This window comes from Entelurus aequoreus, linkage group LG19, assembly GCF_033978785.1.
Source record: "Entelurus aequoreus isolate RoL-2023_Sb linkage group LG19, RoL_Eaeq_v1.1, whole genome shotgun sequence".
NCBI classification, from domain to species: Eukaryota; Metazoa; Chordata; class Actinopteri; order Syngnathiformes; family Syngnathidae; genus Entelurus; species Entelurus aequoreus.
Genome location: NC_084749.1, coordinates 8,628,234 through 8,643,663, shown reverse-complemented (window position 1 = coordinate 8,643,663; position 15,430 = coordinate 8,628,234). Strand labels below are relative to the sequence as shown.

At 45.1% G+C, this 15,430-nt stretch overlaps 1 protein-coding gene across 1 annotated transcript in view; it reads right to left on the bottom strand.

Annotated features, from left to right (window-relative positions):
* The window catches only part of guk1b (guanylate kinase 1b), a 28,467-nt gene that overhangs the window by 2,889 nt on the left and 10,148 nt on the right, over window positions 1–15,430 (bottom strand). The window contains 2 exon segments of the mRNA XM_062027816.1: window positions 538–676; window positions 3,142–3,238. Of these exon segments, the coding sequence (XP_061883800.1) occupies window positions 538–676; window positions 3,142–3,238 (236 nt within the window).

Here is a 15,430-nt window from a genome sequence, read left to right as displayed (position 1 = left end):
ATTTTTTGCAACTGTCAAAAAGTCTGGATTTTTCTAAGTGTCAAAAAGTCTGGATTTTTTCTAACTGTCAAAAAATCTGGATTTTTTGTAAGTGTCAATAAATCTGGATTTTTTTCCAGGTGTCAAAAAAATCGGGATTTTTTCTAAGTGTCAAAATTTTTAGATTTTTTCTAAATGTCAAAAAAAATCGGGATTTTTTGCAAGTGTCAAAAAATCGGGATTTTTTGCGACTGTCAAAATCGGGATTTTTTCTAAGTGTCAAAAAGTCTGGATTATTTTGGTCAAAAACTCGGGATTGTGAAAAAATTGAGAGTTGTACGTAAACACGCTGCGGGACTGCTTGTATCGCACATGATATCACACACGTGTAAACACGCTGCAGGACTGCTCGTATCGCCCATGATATCACACACGTGTAAACACGCTGCAGGACTGCTCGTATCGCCCATGATATCACACACGTGTAAACACGCTGCAGGACTGCTCGTATCACAGTGATCCAGTGTACTTGCTATGGTGTTGGAGGAGTGTGCTCACCAGGATGTCCATGGACGGAGGCTGGATGGAGATGTAGATGGGGTTGAGGTCTGTCTCCTTAATCCTCCTCACTCCTTGGATGTCCACGTCCAGGATGCAGATCAGGTTCTTGGCCTGCACGTCCTCGATGGCAGTTTTACTGTCACACACACACACACACACACACACACACACACACACACACACACACACACACACACACACACACACACACACACACACACACACACACACACACACACACACACACACACACACACACACACACGAGGTGAGCAAGCTAATATAGTTTTTAATATTGTTTTTAATATTGTTTTTAACATGGCTGTGCAGCACTTTGGAAACATTCTTGTTGTGTAAATGTGCTATATAAATAAAGTGGATTGGATTGGATTGGATAAGAGGATCGCTGCCTTCGCTCACACTTTTTGCTCACAATAAGGAGAGATTAAACGTGACACACACACACATGCACACACACACACACACACACACACACACACACACACACACACACACACACACACACACACAGACACACACACACACACACACACACACACACACACACACACACACACACACACACACACACACACACGCGCACGCATGCACACGCACACACTTGTGTTGCACTTAGTGTGGCATGGGGGGGGTCAAAGCTCCATCTGTCCCGAGACGTTTATAAATCCTCTTCATCCATGTGATCCCAGTGGGATGTTGAGATGGTGTGCGCTCACTCGAGGCCACTTTGTTGGTGTGGAACCAAACAGTTTACTGTTTGGTTCCTAGGGTTAGTCAAAGTGTGACCCCATAAGCGATCAGGCTAGCGACAAAGACGAGGAAAGAGAGCAGACTCTGGCGCTGAGTGAGACCACATGGTTGCTTTAAAACAGCTGCTATGACGTCGCTAAACGCCAGCCAAAACAAGCCGCTGGTTAGCAACACCCGACAGAAAGCCAGGCAAAGTGTCAAGTGTCTAAGTGTCAAAAAGTCGGGATTTTTTATAAGTGTCAAAAAATCTGGATTTTTTTCTAAGTGTCAAAAAATCTGGATTTTTTAAATCTGTCAAAAAGTGGGGATTTTTTCTTAGTGTCAAAAACTGTGGATTTTTTTTCTAACTGCCAAAAAGTCTGGATTTTTTCTTAAGTGTCGAAAAGTGGGGATTTTTTGCAAGTGTCAAAAAGTCTGGATTTTTTGCAACTGTCAAAAAATCTGGATTTTTTTCTAAGTGTCAAAAAGTGGGGATTTTTTTTGGAGTCAAAAAGTGGGGATTTTTTGCAACTGTGAAAAAATCTGGATTTTTTTCCAAGTGTCAAAAAGTCTGGATTTTTTTTTAAGTGTCAAAAAATCGGGTTTTTATATAAGTGTCAAAAAATGGGGATTTTTTATAAGTGTGAAAAAGTCGCAATTTTTTTTAAGAGTCAAAAAATCGAGATTTTTTTTTAAGTGTTAAAAAGTGGGGATTTTTTCTAAGTGTCAAAAAATCTGTATTTTTTTATGTATCAAAATATCTGGATTTTTTTATAAATGTCAAAAAATCTGGATTTTTTTCTAAGTGTCAAACAGTCTGGATTTTTTTTAAGAGTCAAAAAATCGGGATTTTTTTTAAGAGTCAAAAAATCGGGATTTTTTTTAAGTGTCAAAAAATCGGGATTTTTTACGAGTCAAAAAGTCGGGATTTTTTATAAGTGTCAAAAAATTGGGATTTTTTCTAAATGTCAAAAATTCTGGATTTTTTCTTAAATGTCAAAAAATGGGGATTTTTTAAGTGTCAAAAAATCGAGATTTTTTGCAACTGTTAAAAAATCGGGATTTTTTTACAAGTGTCAAAAAATCGGGATTTTTTAAATTAAAAAAAATATGGATTTTTTTCAAGTGTCACAAAATCGGGATTTTTTTTAAGTGTCAAAAAGTCTGGATTTTTTTCTAAGTGTCAAAAAAGTGGGGATTTTTTCTGTGTCAAAAAGTGGGGATTTTTTTTAAGTGTCAAAAAGTGGGGATTTTTTTTTAAGTGTCAAAAAGTGGGGATTTTTTTAAGTGTCAAAATGTGGGGATTTTTTTTTTTTAAGTGTCAAAAAGTGGGGATTTTTTCTAAGTGTCAAAAAACCTGGATTTTTTTCTAAATGTCAAAAAATCTGGATTTTTTTCAATTGGTCAAAAAGTCTGGATTTTTTTCTAAATGTCAAAAAATCTGGATTTTTTGCAGCTGTCAAAAAGTGGGGATTTTTTGCAACTGTCAAAAAGTGGGGATTTTTCTAAGTGTCAAAAAGTCTGGATTTTTTCCAAGTGTCAAAAAATCAGGATTTTTTCCAAGTGTCAAAACATCTGGATTTTTTGCAACTGTCAAAAAAATCTGGATTTTTTCTAAGTGTCTAAAAGTCGGGATTTTTTTCTAAGTGTCAAAAAGTCACAAAGGACCGCCACAAATATATTTGGCACGACCTGCTCACCCTGGCTATCAGAACGCAACTGGTCTGCCAGAGCATAAGTAGACGAAGCAGGCGGGATCAGTATTGCCAATTTAGCTATATTTAGGGATGGGTACCTTTCATGTTTGGGGGGTGGCGCTGTGGGCCCCTCCCCCATCCAAAGACTATTTACCTTGTTCCGTACAAGTTGCCGGAAAACTCCGCGTTCTCGATGAAGTTGCCCTGATCGATGCCCTCCTGCACGGCCTCGCGTGTGCTGAAGTGATAATCTGTGAGGGGACAGGAAGTATGAACAACAACACATTTCATCGTACACACAACACGCAACCTTTAGGATATTATAAATATTGTGCAATATATATGTAGCGCAATAAAGAAAACATAAGCCAGGAGGTTTTATCACAATAGTTCTACTTTAGAGGGAAACAAGCCATATTTGGTCACTTCCACTCAAGCTCAGGCTGTTAGAGACCATGTGACTTCTCCCGGCCAATCAGCACAGAGCGGAAAAATATAATAATCATGGAAATTAGAATGGAACAAAATGTAAGAATAGAATAATAATAATAATAATAAATAAAATGTAAGATTAAATTACAGTGTACATATATGCTTATTATGACTATCATGATAACTCTTTTTCAATTTTTTTTTGGGGGGGGGGGGGGGGGATAAAAAATAGTATCTGATCATTTGAAAAATGACAAATAAAAAATGTGTCTAGTTCAGAAGCAAAATAAACACAAATGTGAATTTTTCCTTTTAAAATGTTGCTAACAGCACTTTGGATTACTTGAATTCTTGTTATTGATATTATCATAATAATAATATTATTAGTAGTAGTAGTAGTGGTAGTGTATTTTAGTAATATTAGTAGAGTTAGTATTAATAGTCATAGTAGTAATAAAAAATAAATACAATAAAAAAAAGTAGTTGCACAAATAGTATTACTATTAAAAGTAGTATTAGTGGTACTATTATGATCATTATTAGTAGTAGTAGTGTTTACATTATTATTAATAGTGTTTCTAATAATATTTGTATTGTTATTAGGCGTTATATTATCAAAATAGTTATAGTGGTAATAGTGTATATAGTATTAGTAGTAATAGTAGTGTTTATATTATTAGTAGTGCTGTGGTAATAGTGCTAGTATTAACAGTAGTCGTGTATATATTATTGATAGTATTATATTACTTTTTGTGTTTATATCACTATTATTTTTAGTAGTAGTAGTAGAAGTACTGTTTATATTAGTAGTACAGAATTTGTATTAATATTATTAGCATTAGCAATATTAGTGCCTACATTATTATTATTACTATTATTATTAGTAGTAGTGTTCATATTATGTTATTAGCATTTATATTATTATTAGTATCAGTAATACTGTTTATATTTCTTATTTTTTTATTATGTTATTTGTACTCGTTTATATTATTATTATTAGTGTTTTGTATTGTTCGTAGTAGTGTCATTATCAGAATTAGTAGTAATACTAGTAGTAGTGTTTATATTATCATTAGTGTTTATATTGTTAGTATTGTTATTTTATTATTATTATTATTATTAGTCGTAGTAGTAGCAGTTTTTGCATTATTATAACTAGTGTTTGTAATAATAATTTTCTTATTATTAGTCTTTATATTATTAAAATAGTTATAGTAGTAATAGTGTTTATATTATTATTAGTAATAGTTGTGTTTATATTAATAGTAGTGCTGTAGTAGTATTGCTAGTATTAACTAGCAATACTACTACTATTAAAAGTAATTATTGATAGTATTATATCAGTTTTTGTGTTCATATTATAATCATTATTGTTTGTGTTTATATCACTATTATTATTATTAGTAGTAGTAGTAATGTTTATATTATAGATTAGTAGTACTGTTTATATTAGTAGTACAGTAGTAGTATTGTTAATATTATTATTATTATTATTAACAATAGTGTCTACATTATTATTGCTATTATTATTATTATTAGTTGTAGTGTTCATATTATGTTATTGGAATTTATATTATTATTAGTAGTACTGTTTATATTCATTATTTTTCTATTAGTGTTTATTTTTAATAGTGTTTATATTATTGTCATCATTAGTGTTTATATAATTGTTGTCATTAGTGTTGATATTGTTAGCATTATTATTGTATTATTGTTAGTATGTGTTTTATGCCTCTCATGAAGACAATAATAATATTAACAACCGTTATTTGGCTACAATGTACTTTTTATTTCAACTCTTTGTAAAAAAAACAACAACCAAAAAAACAGTTAATTCCTAAATTATGTGTTATTTTTAAAATATGATTTTTTTAAAATGTCAATTAGACGGCAAAAAGTGACTTGTTGTTCACTTTTGACCAGCGACTTCATCCACGGTGCCCCTGCTGGCTGAAGCCAAGTACTGCACTAGAGAATGGTTCAGGCTGATTGATAAGGTGAAGTGCGTGTGGGGGTGGGGCACATTGATGGAGGTTCCTGATTGATAAAGTGAAGTGCGTGTGGTGGGGACATTGATGGAGGTTGCAGATTTATAAGGTGAAGTGCATGTGGTGGGGACATTGATGGAGGTTGCTGACTGCTAAGGTGAAGTTTGTGTGGTGGGGCATTGATGGAGGTTGCTGACTGCTAAGGTGAAGTTTGTGTGGTGGGGACATTGATGGAGGTTGCTGACTGCTAAGGTGAAGTTTGTGTGGTGGGGCATTGATGGAGGTTGCTGACTGATAAGGTGAAGTGTGTGTGGTGGGGCATTGATGGAGGTTGCTGACTGATAAGGTGAAGTGTGTGCGGTGGGGACATTGATGGAGGTTCCTGATTGATAAAGTGAAGTGCGTGTGGTGGGGACAATGATGGAGGTTGCAGATTTATAAGGTGAAGTGCGTGTGGTGGGACATTGATGGAGGTTGCTGACTGATAAGGTGCAGTGTGTGTGGTGTGGACATTGATGGAGGTTGCAGATTTATAAGGTGAAGTGCGTGTGGTGGGGACATTGATGGAGGTTGCTGACTGCTAAGGTGAAGTGCGTGTGGTGGGGACATTGATGGAGGTTGCTGACTGCTAAGGTGAAGTGTGTGTGGTGGGGCATTGATGGAGGTTGCTGACTGATAAGGTGAAGTGTGTGCGGTGGGGACATTGATGGAGGTTGCTGACTGATCAGGTGAAGTGCGTGTGGTGGGGACATTGATGGAGGTTGCTGACTGCTAAGGTGAAGTGCGTGTGGTGGGGACATTGATGGAGGTTGCTGACTGCTAAGGTGAAGTGCATGTGGTGGGGACATTGATGGAGGTTGCTGACTGCTAAGGTGAAGTGTGTGGTGGGGCATTGATGGAGGTTGCTGACTGCTAAGGTGAAGTGTGTGTGGTGGGGCATTGATGGAGGTTGCTGACTGCTAAGGTGAAGTGCGTGTGGTGGGGACATTGATGGAGGTTGCTGACTGCTAAGGTGAAGTGCGTGTGGTGGGGCATTGATGGAGGTTGCTGACTGATAAGGTGAAGTGTGTGTGGTGGGGCATTGATGGAGGTTGCTGACTGATAAGGTGAAGTGTGTGCGGTGGGGACATTGATGGAGGTTCCTGATTGATAAAGTGAAGTGCGTGTGGTGGGGACAATGATGGAGGTTGCAGATTTATAAGGTGAAGTGCGTGTGGTGGGACATTGATGGAGGTTGCTGACTGATAAGGTGCAGTGTGTGTGGTGTGGACATTGATGGAGGTTGCAGATTTATAAGGTGAAGTGCGTGTGGTGGGGACATTGATGGAGGTTGCTGACTGCTAAGGTGAAGTGCGTGTGGTGGGGACATTGATGGAGGTTGCTGACTGCTAAGGTGAAGTGTGTGTGGTGGGGCATTGATGGAGGTTGCTGACTGATAAGGTGAAGTGTGTGCGGTGGGGACATTGATGGAGGTTGCTGACTGATCAGGTGAAGTGCGTGTGGTGGGGACATTGATGGAGGTTGCTGACTGCTAAGGTGAAGTGCGTGTGGTGGGGACATTGATGGAGGTTGCTGACTGCTAAGGTGAAGTGCATGTGGTGGGGACATTGATGGAGGTTGCTGACTGCTAAGGTGAAGTGTGTGGTGGGGCATTGATGGAGGTTGCTGACTGCTAAGGTGAAGTGTGTGTGGTGGGGCATTGATGGAGGTTGCTGACTGCTAAGGTGAAGTGCGTGTGGTGGGGACATTGATGGAGGTTGCTGACTGCTAAGGTGAAGTGCGTGTGGTGGGGACATTGATGGAGGTTGCTGACTGCTAAGGTGAAGTGCGTGTGGTGGGGCATTGATGGAGGTTGCTGACTGATAAGGTGAAGTGTGTGCGGTGGGGACATTGATGGAGGTTGCTGACTGCTAAGGTGAAGTGTGTGGTGGGGCATTGATGGAGGTTGCTGACTGCTAAGGTGAAGTGTGTGTGGTGGGGCATTGATGGAGGTTGCTGACTGATAAGGTGAAGTGCGTGTGGTGGGGACATTGATGGAGGTTGCTGACTGCTAAGGTGAAGTGCGTGTGGTGGGGACATTGATGGAGGTTGCTGACTGCTAAGGTGAAGTGCGTGTGGTGGGGCATTGATGGAGGTTGCTGACTGATAAGGTGAAGTGTGTGCGGTGGGGACATTGATGGAGGTTGCTGACTAATAAGGTGAAGTGTGTGTGGTGGGGACATTGATGGAGGTTGCTGACTGCTAAGGTGAAGTGTGTGTGGTGGGGCATTGATGGAGGTTGCTGACTGATAAGGTGAAGTGTGTGCGGTGGGGACATTGATGGAGGTTCCTGATTGATAAAGTGAAGTGCGTGTGGTGGGGACATTGATGGGGGTTGCTGACTGATAAGGTGAAGTGCGTGTGGTGGGGACATTGATGGAGGTTGCTGACTGCTAAGGTGAAGTGCGTGTGGTGGGGACATTGATGGAGGTTGCTGACTGCTAAGGTGAAGTGTGTGTGGTGGGGCATTGATGGAGGTTGCTGACTGATAAGGTGAAGTGTGTGTGGTGGGGACATTGATGGAGGTTGCTGATTGATAAAGTGAAGTGTGTATGGTGGGGACATTGATGGAGGTTGCTGACTGATAAGGTGCATTGCGTGTGGTGGGGACATTGATGGAGGTTGCTGACTGATAAGGTGCAGTGCGTGTGGTGTGGACATTGATGGAGGTTGCTGACTAATAAGGTGAAGTGTGTGTGGTGGGGACATTGATGGAGGTTGCAGATTTATAAGGTGAAGTGCGTGTGGTGGGGACATTGATGGAGGTTGCTGACTGCTAAGGTGAAGTGCGTGTGGTGGGGACATTGATGGAGGTTGCTGACTGATTAGGTGCAGTGCGTATGGTGGGGACATTGATGGAGGTTCCTGACTAATAAGGTGAAGTGTGTGTGGTGGGGACATTGATGGAGGTTGCAGATTTATAAGGTGAAGTGCGTGTGGTGGGGACATTGATGGGGGTTGCTGACTGATAAGGTGAAGTGCGTGTGGTGGGGACATTGATGGAGGTTGCTGACTGATAAGGTGCATTGCGTGTGGTGGGGACATTGATGGAGGTTGCTGACTGATAAGGTGCAGTGCGTGTGGTGTGGACATTGATGGAGGTTGCTGACTAATAAGGTGAAGTGTGTGTGGTGGGGACATTGATGGAGGTTGCAGATTTATAAGGTGAAGTGCGTGTGGTGGGGACATTGATGGAGGTTGCTGACTGCTAAGGTGAAGTGCGTGTGGTGGGGACATTGATGGAGGTTGCTGACTGATTAGGTGCAGTGCGTATGGTGGGGACATTGATGGAGGTTGCTGACTGCTAAGGTGAAGTGTGTGTGGTGGGGCATTGATGGAGGTTGCTGACTGCTAAGGTGAAGTGTGTGTGGTGGGGCATTGATGGAGGTTGCTGACTGCTAAGGTGAAGTGTGTGTGGTGGGGACATTGATGGAGGTTGCTGACTGCTAAGGTGAAGTGTGTGTGGTGGGGCATTGATGGAGGTTGCTGACTGCTAAGGTGAAGTGTGTGTGGTGGGGCATTGATGGAGGTTGCTGACTGCTAAGGTGAAGTGCGTGTGGTGGGGACATTGATGGAGGTTGCTGACTGCTAAGGTGAAGTGCGTGTGGTGGGGCATTGATGGAGGTTGCTGACTGATAAGGTGAAGTGTGTGTGGTGGGGCATTGATGGAGGTTGCTGACTGATAAGGTGAAGTGTGTGCGGTGGGGACATTGATGGAGGTTCCTGATTGATAAAGTGAAGTGCGTGTGGTGGGGACAATGATGGAGGTTGCAGATTTATAAGGTGAAGTGCGTGTGGTGGGACATTGATGGAGGTTGCTGACTGATAAGGTGCAGTGTGTGTGGTGTGGACATTGATGGAGGTTGCAGATTTATAAGGTGAAGTGCGTGTGGTGGGGACATTGATGGAGGTTGCTGACTGCTAAGGTGAAGTGCGTGTGGTGGGGACATTGATGGAGGTTGCTGACTGCTAAGGTGAAGTGTGTGTGGTGGGGCATTGATGGAGGTTGCTGACTGATAAGGTGAAGTGTGTGCGGTGGGGACATTGATGGAGGTTGCTGACTGATCAGGTGAAGTGCGTGTGGTGGGGACATTGATGGAGGTTGCTGACTGCTAAGGTGAAGTGCGTGTGGTGGGGACATTGATGGAGGTTGCTGACTGCTAAGGTGAAGTGCATGTGGTGGGGACATTGATGGAGGTTGCTGACTGCTAAGGTGAAGTGTGTGGTGGGGCATTGATGGAGGTTGCTGACTGCTAAGGTGAAGTGTGTGTGGTGGGGCATTGATGGAGGTTGCTGACTGCTAAGGTGAAGTGCGTGTGGTGGGGACATTGATGGAGGTTGCTGACTGCTAAGGTGAAGTGCGTGTGGTGGGGCATTGATGGAGGTTGCTGACTGATAAGGTGAAGTGTGTGTGGTGGGGCATTGATGGAGGTTGCTGACTGATAAGGTGAAGTGTGTGCGGTGGGGACATTGATGGAGGTTCCTGATTGATAAAGTGAAGTGCGTGTGGTGGGGACAATGATGGAGGTTGCAGATTTATAAGGTGAAGTGCGTGTGGTGGGACATTGATGGAGGTTGCTGACTGATAAGGTGCAGTGTGTGTGGTGTGGACATTGATGGAGGTTGCAGATTTATAAGGTGAAGTGCGTGTGGTGGGGACATTGATGGAGGTTGCTGACTGCTAAGGTGAAGTGCGTGTGGTGGGGACATTGATGGAGGTTGCTGACTGCTAAGGTGAAGTGTGTGTGGTGGGGCATTGATGGAGGTTGCTGACTGATAAGGTGAAGTGTGTGCGGTGGGGACATTGATGGAGGTTGCTGACTGATCAGGTGAAGTGCGTGTGGTGGGGACATTGATGGAGGTTGCTGACTGCTAAGGTGAAGTGCGTGTGGTGGGGACATTGATGGAGGTTGCTGACTGCTAAGGTGAAGTGCATGTGGTGGGGACATTGATGGAGGTTGCTGACTGCTAAGGTGAAGTGTGTGGTGGGGCATTGATGGAGGTTGCTGACTGCTAAGGTGAAGTGTGTGTGGTGGGGCATTGATGGAGGTTGCTGACTGCTAAGGTGAAGTGCGTGTGGTGGGGACATTGATGGAGGTTGCTGACTGCTAAGGTGAAGTGCGTGTGGTGGGGACATTGATGGAGGTTGCTGACTGCTAAGGTGAAGTGCGTGTGGTGGGGCATTGATGGAGGTTGCTGACTGATAAGGTGAAGTGTGTGCGGTGGGGACATTGATGGAGGTTGCTGACTGCTAAGGTGAAGTGTGTGGTGGGGCATTGATGGAGGTTGCTGACTGCTAAGGTGAAGTGTGTGTGGTGGGGCATTGATGGAGGTTGCTGACTGATAAGGTGAAGTGCGTGTGGTGGGGACATTGATGGAGGTTGCTGACTGCTAAGGTGAAGTGCGTGTGGTGGGGACATTGATGGAGGTTGCTGACTGCTAAGGTGAAGTGCGTGTGGTGGGGCATTGATGGAGGTTGCTGACTGATAAGGTGAAGTGTGTGCGGTGGGGACATTGATGGAGGTTGCTGACTAATAAGGTGAAGTGTGTGTGGTGGGGACATTGATGGAGGTTGCTGACTGCTAAGGTGAAGTGTGTGTGGTGGGGCATTGATGGAGGTTGCTGACTGATAAGGTGAAGTGTGTGCGGTGGGGACATTGATGGAGGTTCCTGATTGATAAAGTGAAGTGCGTGTGGTGGGGACATTGATGGGGGTTGCTGACTGATAAGGTGAAGTGCGTGTGGTGGGGACATTGATGGAGGTTGCTGACTGCTAAGGTGAAGTGCGTGTGGTGGGGACATTGATGGAGGTTGCTGACTGCTAAGGTGAAGTGTGTGTGGTGGGGCATTGATGGAGGTTGCTGACTGATAAGGTGAAGTGTGTGTGGTGGGGACATTGATGGAGGTTGCTGATTGATAAAGTGAAGTGTGTATGGTGGGGACATTGATGGAGGTTGCTGACTGATAAGGTGCATTGCGTGTGGTGGGGACATTGATGGAGGTTGCTGACTGATAAGGTGCAGTGCGTGTGGTGTGGACATTGATGGAGGTTGCTGACTAATAAGGTGAAGTGTGTGTGGTGGGGACATTGATGGAGGTTGCAGATTTATAAGGTGAAGTGCGTGTGGTGGGGACATTGATGGAGGTTGCTGACTGCTAAGGTGAAGTGCGTGTGGTGGGGACATTGATGGAGGTTGCTGACTGATTAGGTGCAGTGCGTATGGTGGGGACATTGATGGAGGTTCCTGACTAATAAGGTGAAGTGTGTGTGGTGGGGACATTGATGGAGGTTGCAGATTTATAAGGTGAAGTGCGTGTGGTGGGGACATTGATGGGGGTTGCTGACTGATAAGGTGAAGTGCGTGTGGTGGGGACATTGATGGAGGTTGCTGACTGATAAGGTGCATTGCGTGTGGTGGGGACATTGATGGAGGTTGCTGACTGATAAGGTGCAGTGCGTGTGGTGTGGACATTGATGGAGGTTGCTGACTAATAAGGTGAAGTGTGTGTGGTGGGGACATTGATGGAGGTTGCAGATTTATAAGGTGAAGTGCGTGTGGTGGGGACATTGATGGAGGTTGCTGACTGCTAAGGTGAAGTGCGTGTGGTGGGGACATTGATGGAGGTTGCTGACTGATTAGGTGCAGTGCGTATGGTGGGGACATTGATGGAGGTTGCTGACTGCTAAGGTGAAGTGTGTGTGGTGGGGCATTGATGGAGGTTGCTGACTGCTAAGGTGAAGTGTGTGTGGTGGGGCATTGATGGAGGTTGCTGACTGCTAAGGTGAAGTGTGTGTGGTGGGGACATTGATGGAGGTTGCTGACTGCTAAGGTGAAGTGTGTGTGGTGGGGCATTGATGGAGGTTGCTGACTGCTAAGGTGAAGTGTGTGTGGTGGGGCATTGATGGAGGTTGCTGACTGCTAAGGTGAAGTGCGTGTGGTGGGGACATTGATGGAGGTTGCTGACTGCTAAGGTGAAGTGCGTGTGGTGGGGCATTGATGGAGGTTGCTGACTGATAAGGTGAAGTGTGTGTGGTGGGGCATTGATGGAGGTTGCTGACTGATAAGGTGAAGTGTGTGCGGTGGGGACATTGATGGAGGTTCCTGATTGATAAAGTGAAGTGCGTGTGGTGGGGACAATGATGGAGGTTGCAGATTTATAAGGTGAAGTGCGTGTGGTGGGACATTGATGGAGGTTGCTGACTGATAAGGTGCAGTGTGTGTGGTGTGGACATTGATGGAGGTTGCAGATTTATAAGGTGAAGTGCGTGTGGTGGGGACATTGATGGAGGTTGCTGACTGCTAAGGTGAAGTGCGTGTGGTGGGGACATTGATGGAGGTTGCTGACTGCTAAGGTGAAGTGTGTGTGGTGGGGCATTGATGGAGGTTGCTGACTGATAAGGTGAAGTGTGTGCGGTGGGGACATTGATGGAGGTTGCTGACTGATCAGGTGAAGTGCGTGTGGTGGGGACATTGATGGAGGTTGCTGACTGCTAAGGTGAAGTGCGTGTGGTGGGGACATTGATGGAGGTTGCTGACTGCTAAGGTGAAGTGCATGTGGTGGGGACATTGATGGAGGTTGCTGACTGCTAAGGTGAAGTGTGTGGTGGGGCATTGATGGAGGTTGCTGACTGCTAAGGTGAAGTGTGTGTGGTGGGGCATTGATGGAGGTTGCTGACTGCTAAGGTGAAGTGCGTGTGGTGGGGACATTGATGGAGGTTGCTGACTGCTAAGGTGAAGTGCGTGTGGTGGGGACATTGATGGAGGTTGCTGACTGCTAAGGTGAAGTGCGTGTGGTGGGGCATTGATGGAGGTTGCTGACTGATAAGGTGAAGTGTGTGCGGTGGGGACATTGATGGAGGTTGCTGACTGCTAAGGTGAAGTGTGTGGTGGGGCATTGATGGAGGTTGCTGACTGCTAAGGTGAAGTGTGTGTGGTGGGGCATTGATGGAGGTTGCTGACTGATAAGGTGAAGTGCGTGTGGTGGGGACATTGATGGAGGTTGCTGACTGCTAAGGTGAAGTGCGTGTGGTGGGGACATTGATGGAGGTTGCTGACTGCTAAGGTGAAGTGCGTGTGGTGGGGCATTGATGGAGGTTGCTGACTGATAAGGTGAAGTGTGTGCGGTGGGGACATTGATGGAGGTTGCTGACTAATAAGGTGAAGTGTGTGTGGTGGGGACATTGATGGAGGTTGCTGACTGCTAAGGTGAAGTGTGTGTGGTGGGGCATTGATGGAGGTTGCTGACTGATAAGGTGAAGTGTGTGCGGTGGGGACATTGATGCAGGTTCCTGATTGATAAAGTGAAGTGCGTGTGGTGGGGACATTGATGGGGGTTGCTGACTGATAAGGTGAAGTGCGTGTGGTGGGGACATTGATGGAGGTTGCTGACTGCTAAGGTGAAGTGCGTGTGGTGGGGACATTGATGGAGGTTGCTGACTGCTAAGGTGAAGTGTGTGTGGTGGGGCATTGATGGAGGTTGCTGACTGATAAGGTGAAGTGTGTGTGGTGGGGACATTGATGGAGGTTGCTGATTGATAAAGTGAAGTGTGTATGGTGGGGACATTGATGGAGGTTGCTGACTGATAAGGTGCATTGCGTGTGGTGGGGACATTGATGGAGGTTGCTGACTGATAAGGTGCAGTGCGTGTGGTGTGGACATTGATGGAGGTTGCTGACTAATAAGGTGAAGTGTGTGTGGTGGGGACATTGATGGAGGTTGCAGATTTATAAGGTGAAGTGCGTGTGGTGGGGACATTGATGGAGGTTGCTGACTGCTAAGGTGAAGTGCGTGTGGTGGGGACATTGATGGAGGTTGCTGACTGATTAGGTGCAGTGCGTATGGTGGGGACATTGATGGAGGTTCCTGACTAATAAGGTGAAGTGTGTGTGGTGGGGACATTGATGGAGGTTGCAGATTTATAAGGTGAAGTGCGTGTGGTGGGGACATTGATGGGGGTTGCTGACTGATAAGGTGAAGTGCGTGTGGTGGGGACATTGATGGAGGTTGCTGACTGATAAGGTGCATTGCGTGTGGTGGGGACATTGATGGAGGTTGCTGACTGATAAGGTGCAGTGCGTGTGGTGTGGACATTGATGGAGGTTGCTGACTAATAAGGTGAAGTGTGTGTGGTGGGGACATTGATGGAGGTTGCAGATTTATAAGGTGAAGTGCGTGTGGTGGGGACATTGATGGAGGTTGCTGACTGCTAAGGTGAAGTGCGTGTGGTGGGGACATTGATGGAGGTTGCTGACTGATTAGGTGCAGTGCGTATGGTGGGGACATTGATGGAGGTTGCTGACTGCTAAGGTGAAGTGTGTGTGGTGGGGCATTGATGGAGGTTGCTGACTGCTAAGGTGAAGTGTGTGTGGTGGGGCATTGATGGAGGTTGCTGACTGCTAAGGTGAAGTGTGTGTGGTGGGGACATTGATGGAGGTTGCTGACTGCTAAGGTGAAGTGTGTGTGGTGGGGCATTGATGGAGGTTGCTGACTGCTAAGGTGAAGTGTGTGTGGTGGGGCATTGATGGAGGTTGCTGACTGCTAAGGTGAAGTGTGTGTGGTGGGGCATTGATGGAGGTTGCTGACTGCTAAGGTGAAGTGTGTGTGGTGGGGACATTGATGGAGGTTGCCGACTGCTAAGGTGAAGTGTGTGTGGTGGGGACATTGATGGAGGTTGCTGACTGCTAAGGTGAAGTGTGTGTGGTGGGGCATTGATGGAGGTTGCTGACTGCTAAGGTGAAGTGTGTGTGGTGGGGCATTGATGGAGGTTGCTGACTGCTAAGGTGAAGTGTGTGATGGTCTACTGTGGAAGGACTAGCAGGCATCACTGGGGGCTATTTTCAAAAGCTTTTCACTCCAAAGTTTACTTCCCAAGGAAATGCCTTTTTTCAAATGTGAAATGTCCAAAAGAGAGCGTTTCCACGGTGATGAAAGTAACCCCCGCTCCTCTGCCTTAAGGCAAGGCACGGCGCGCGCGGCGGTCAC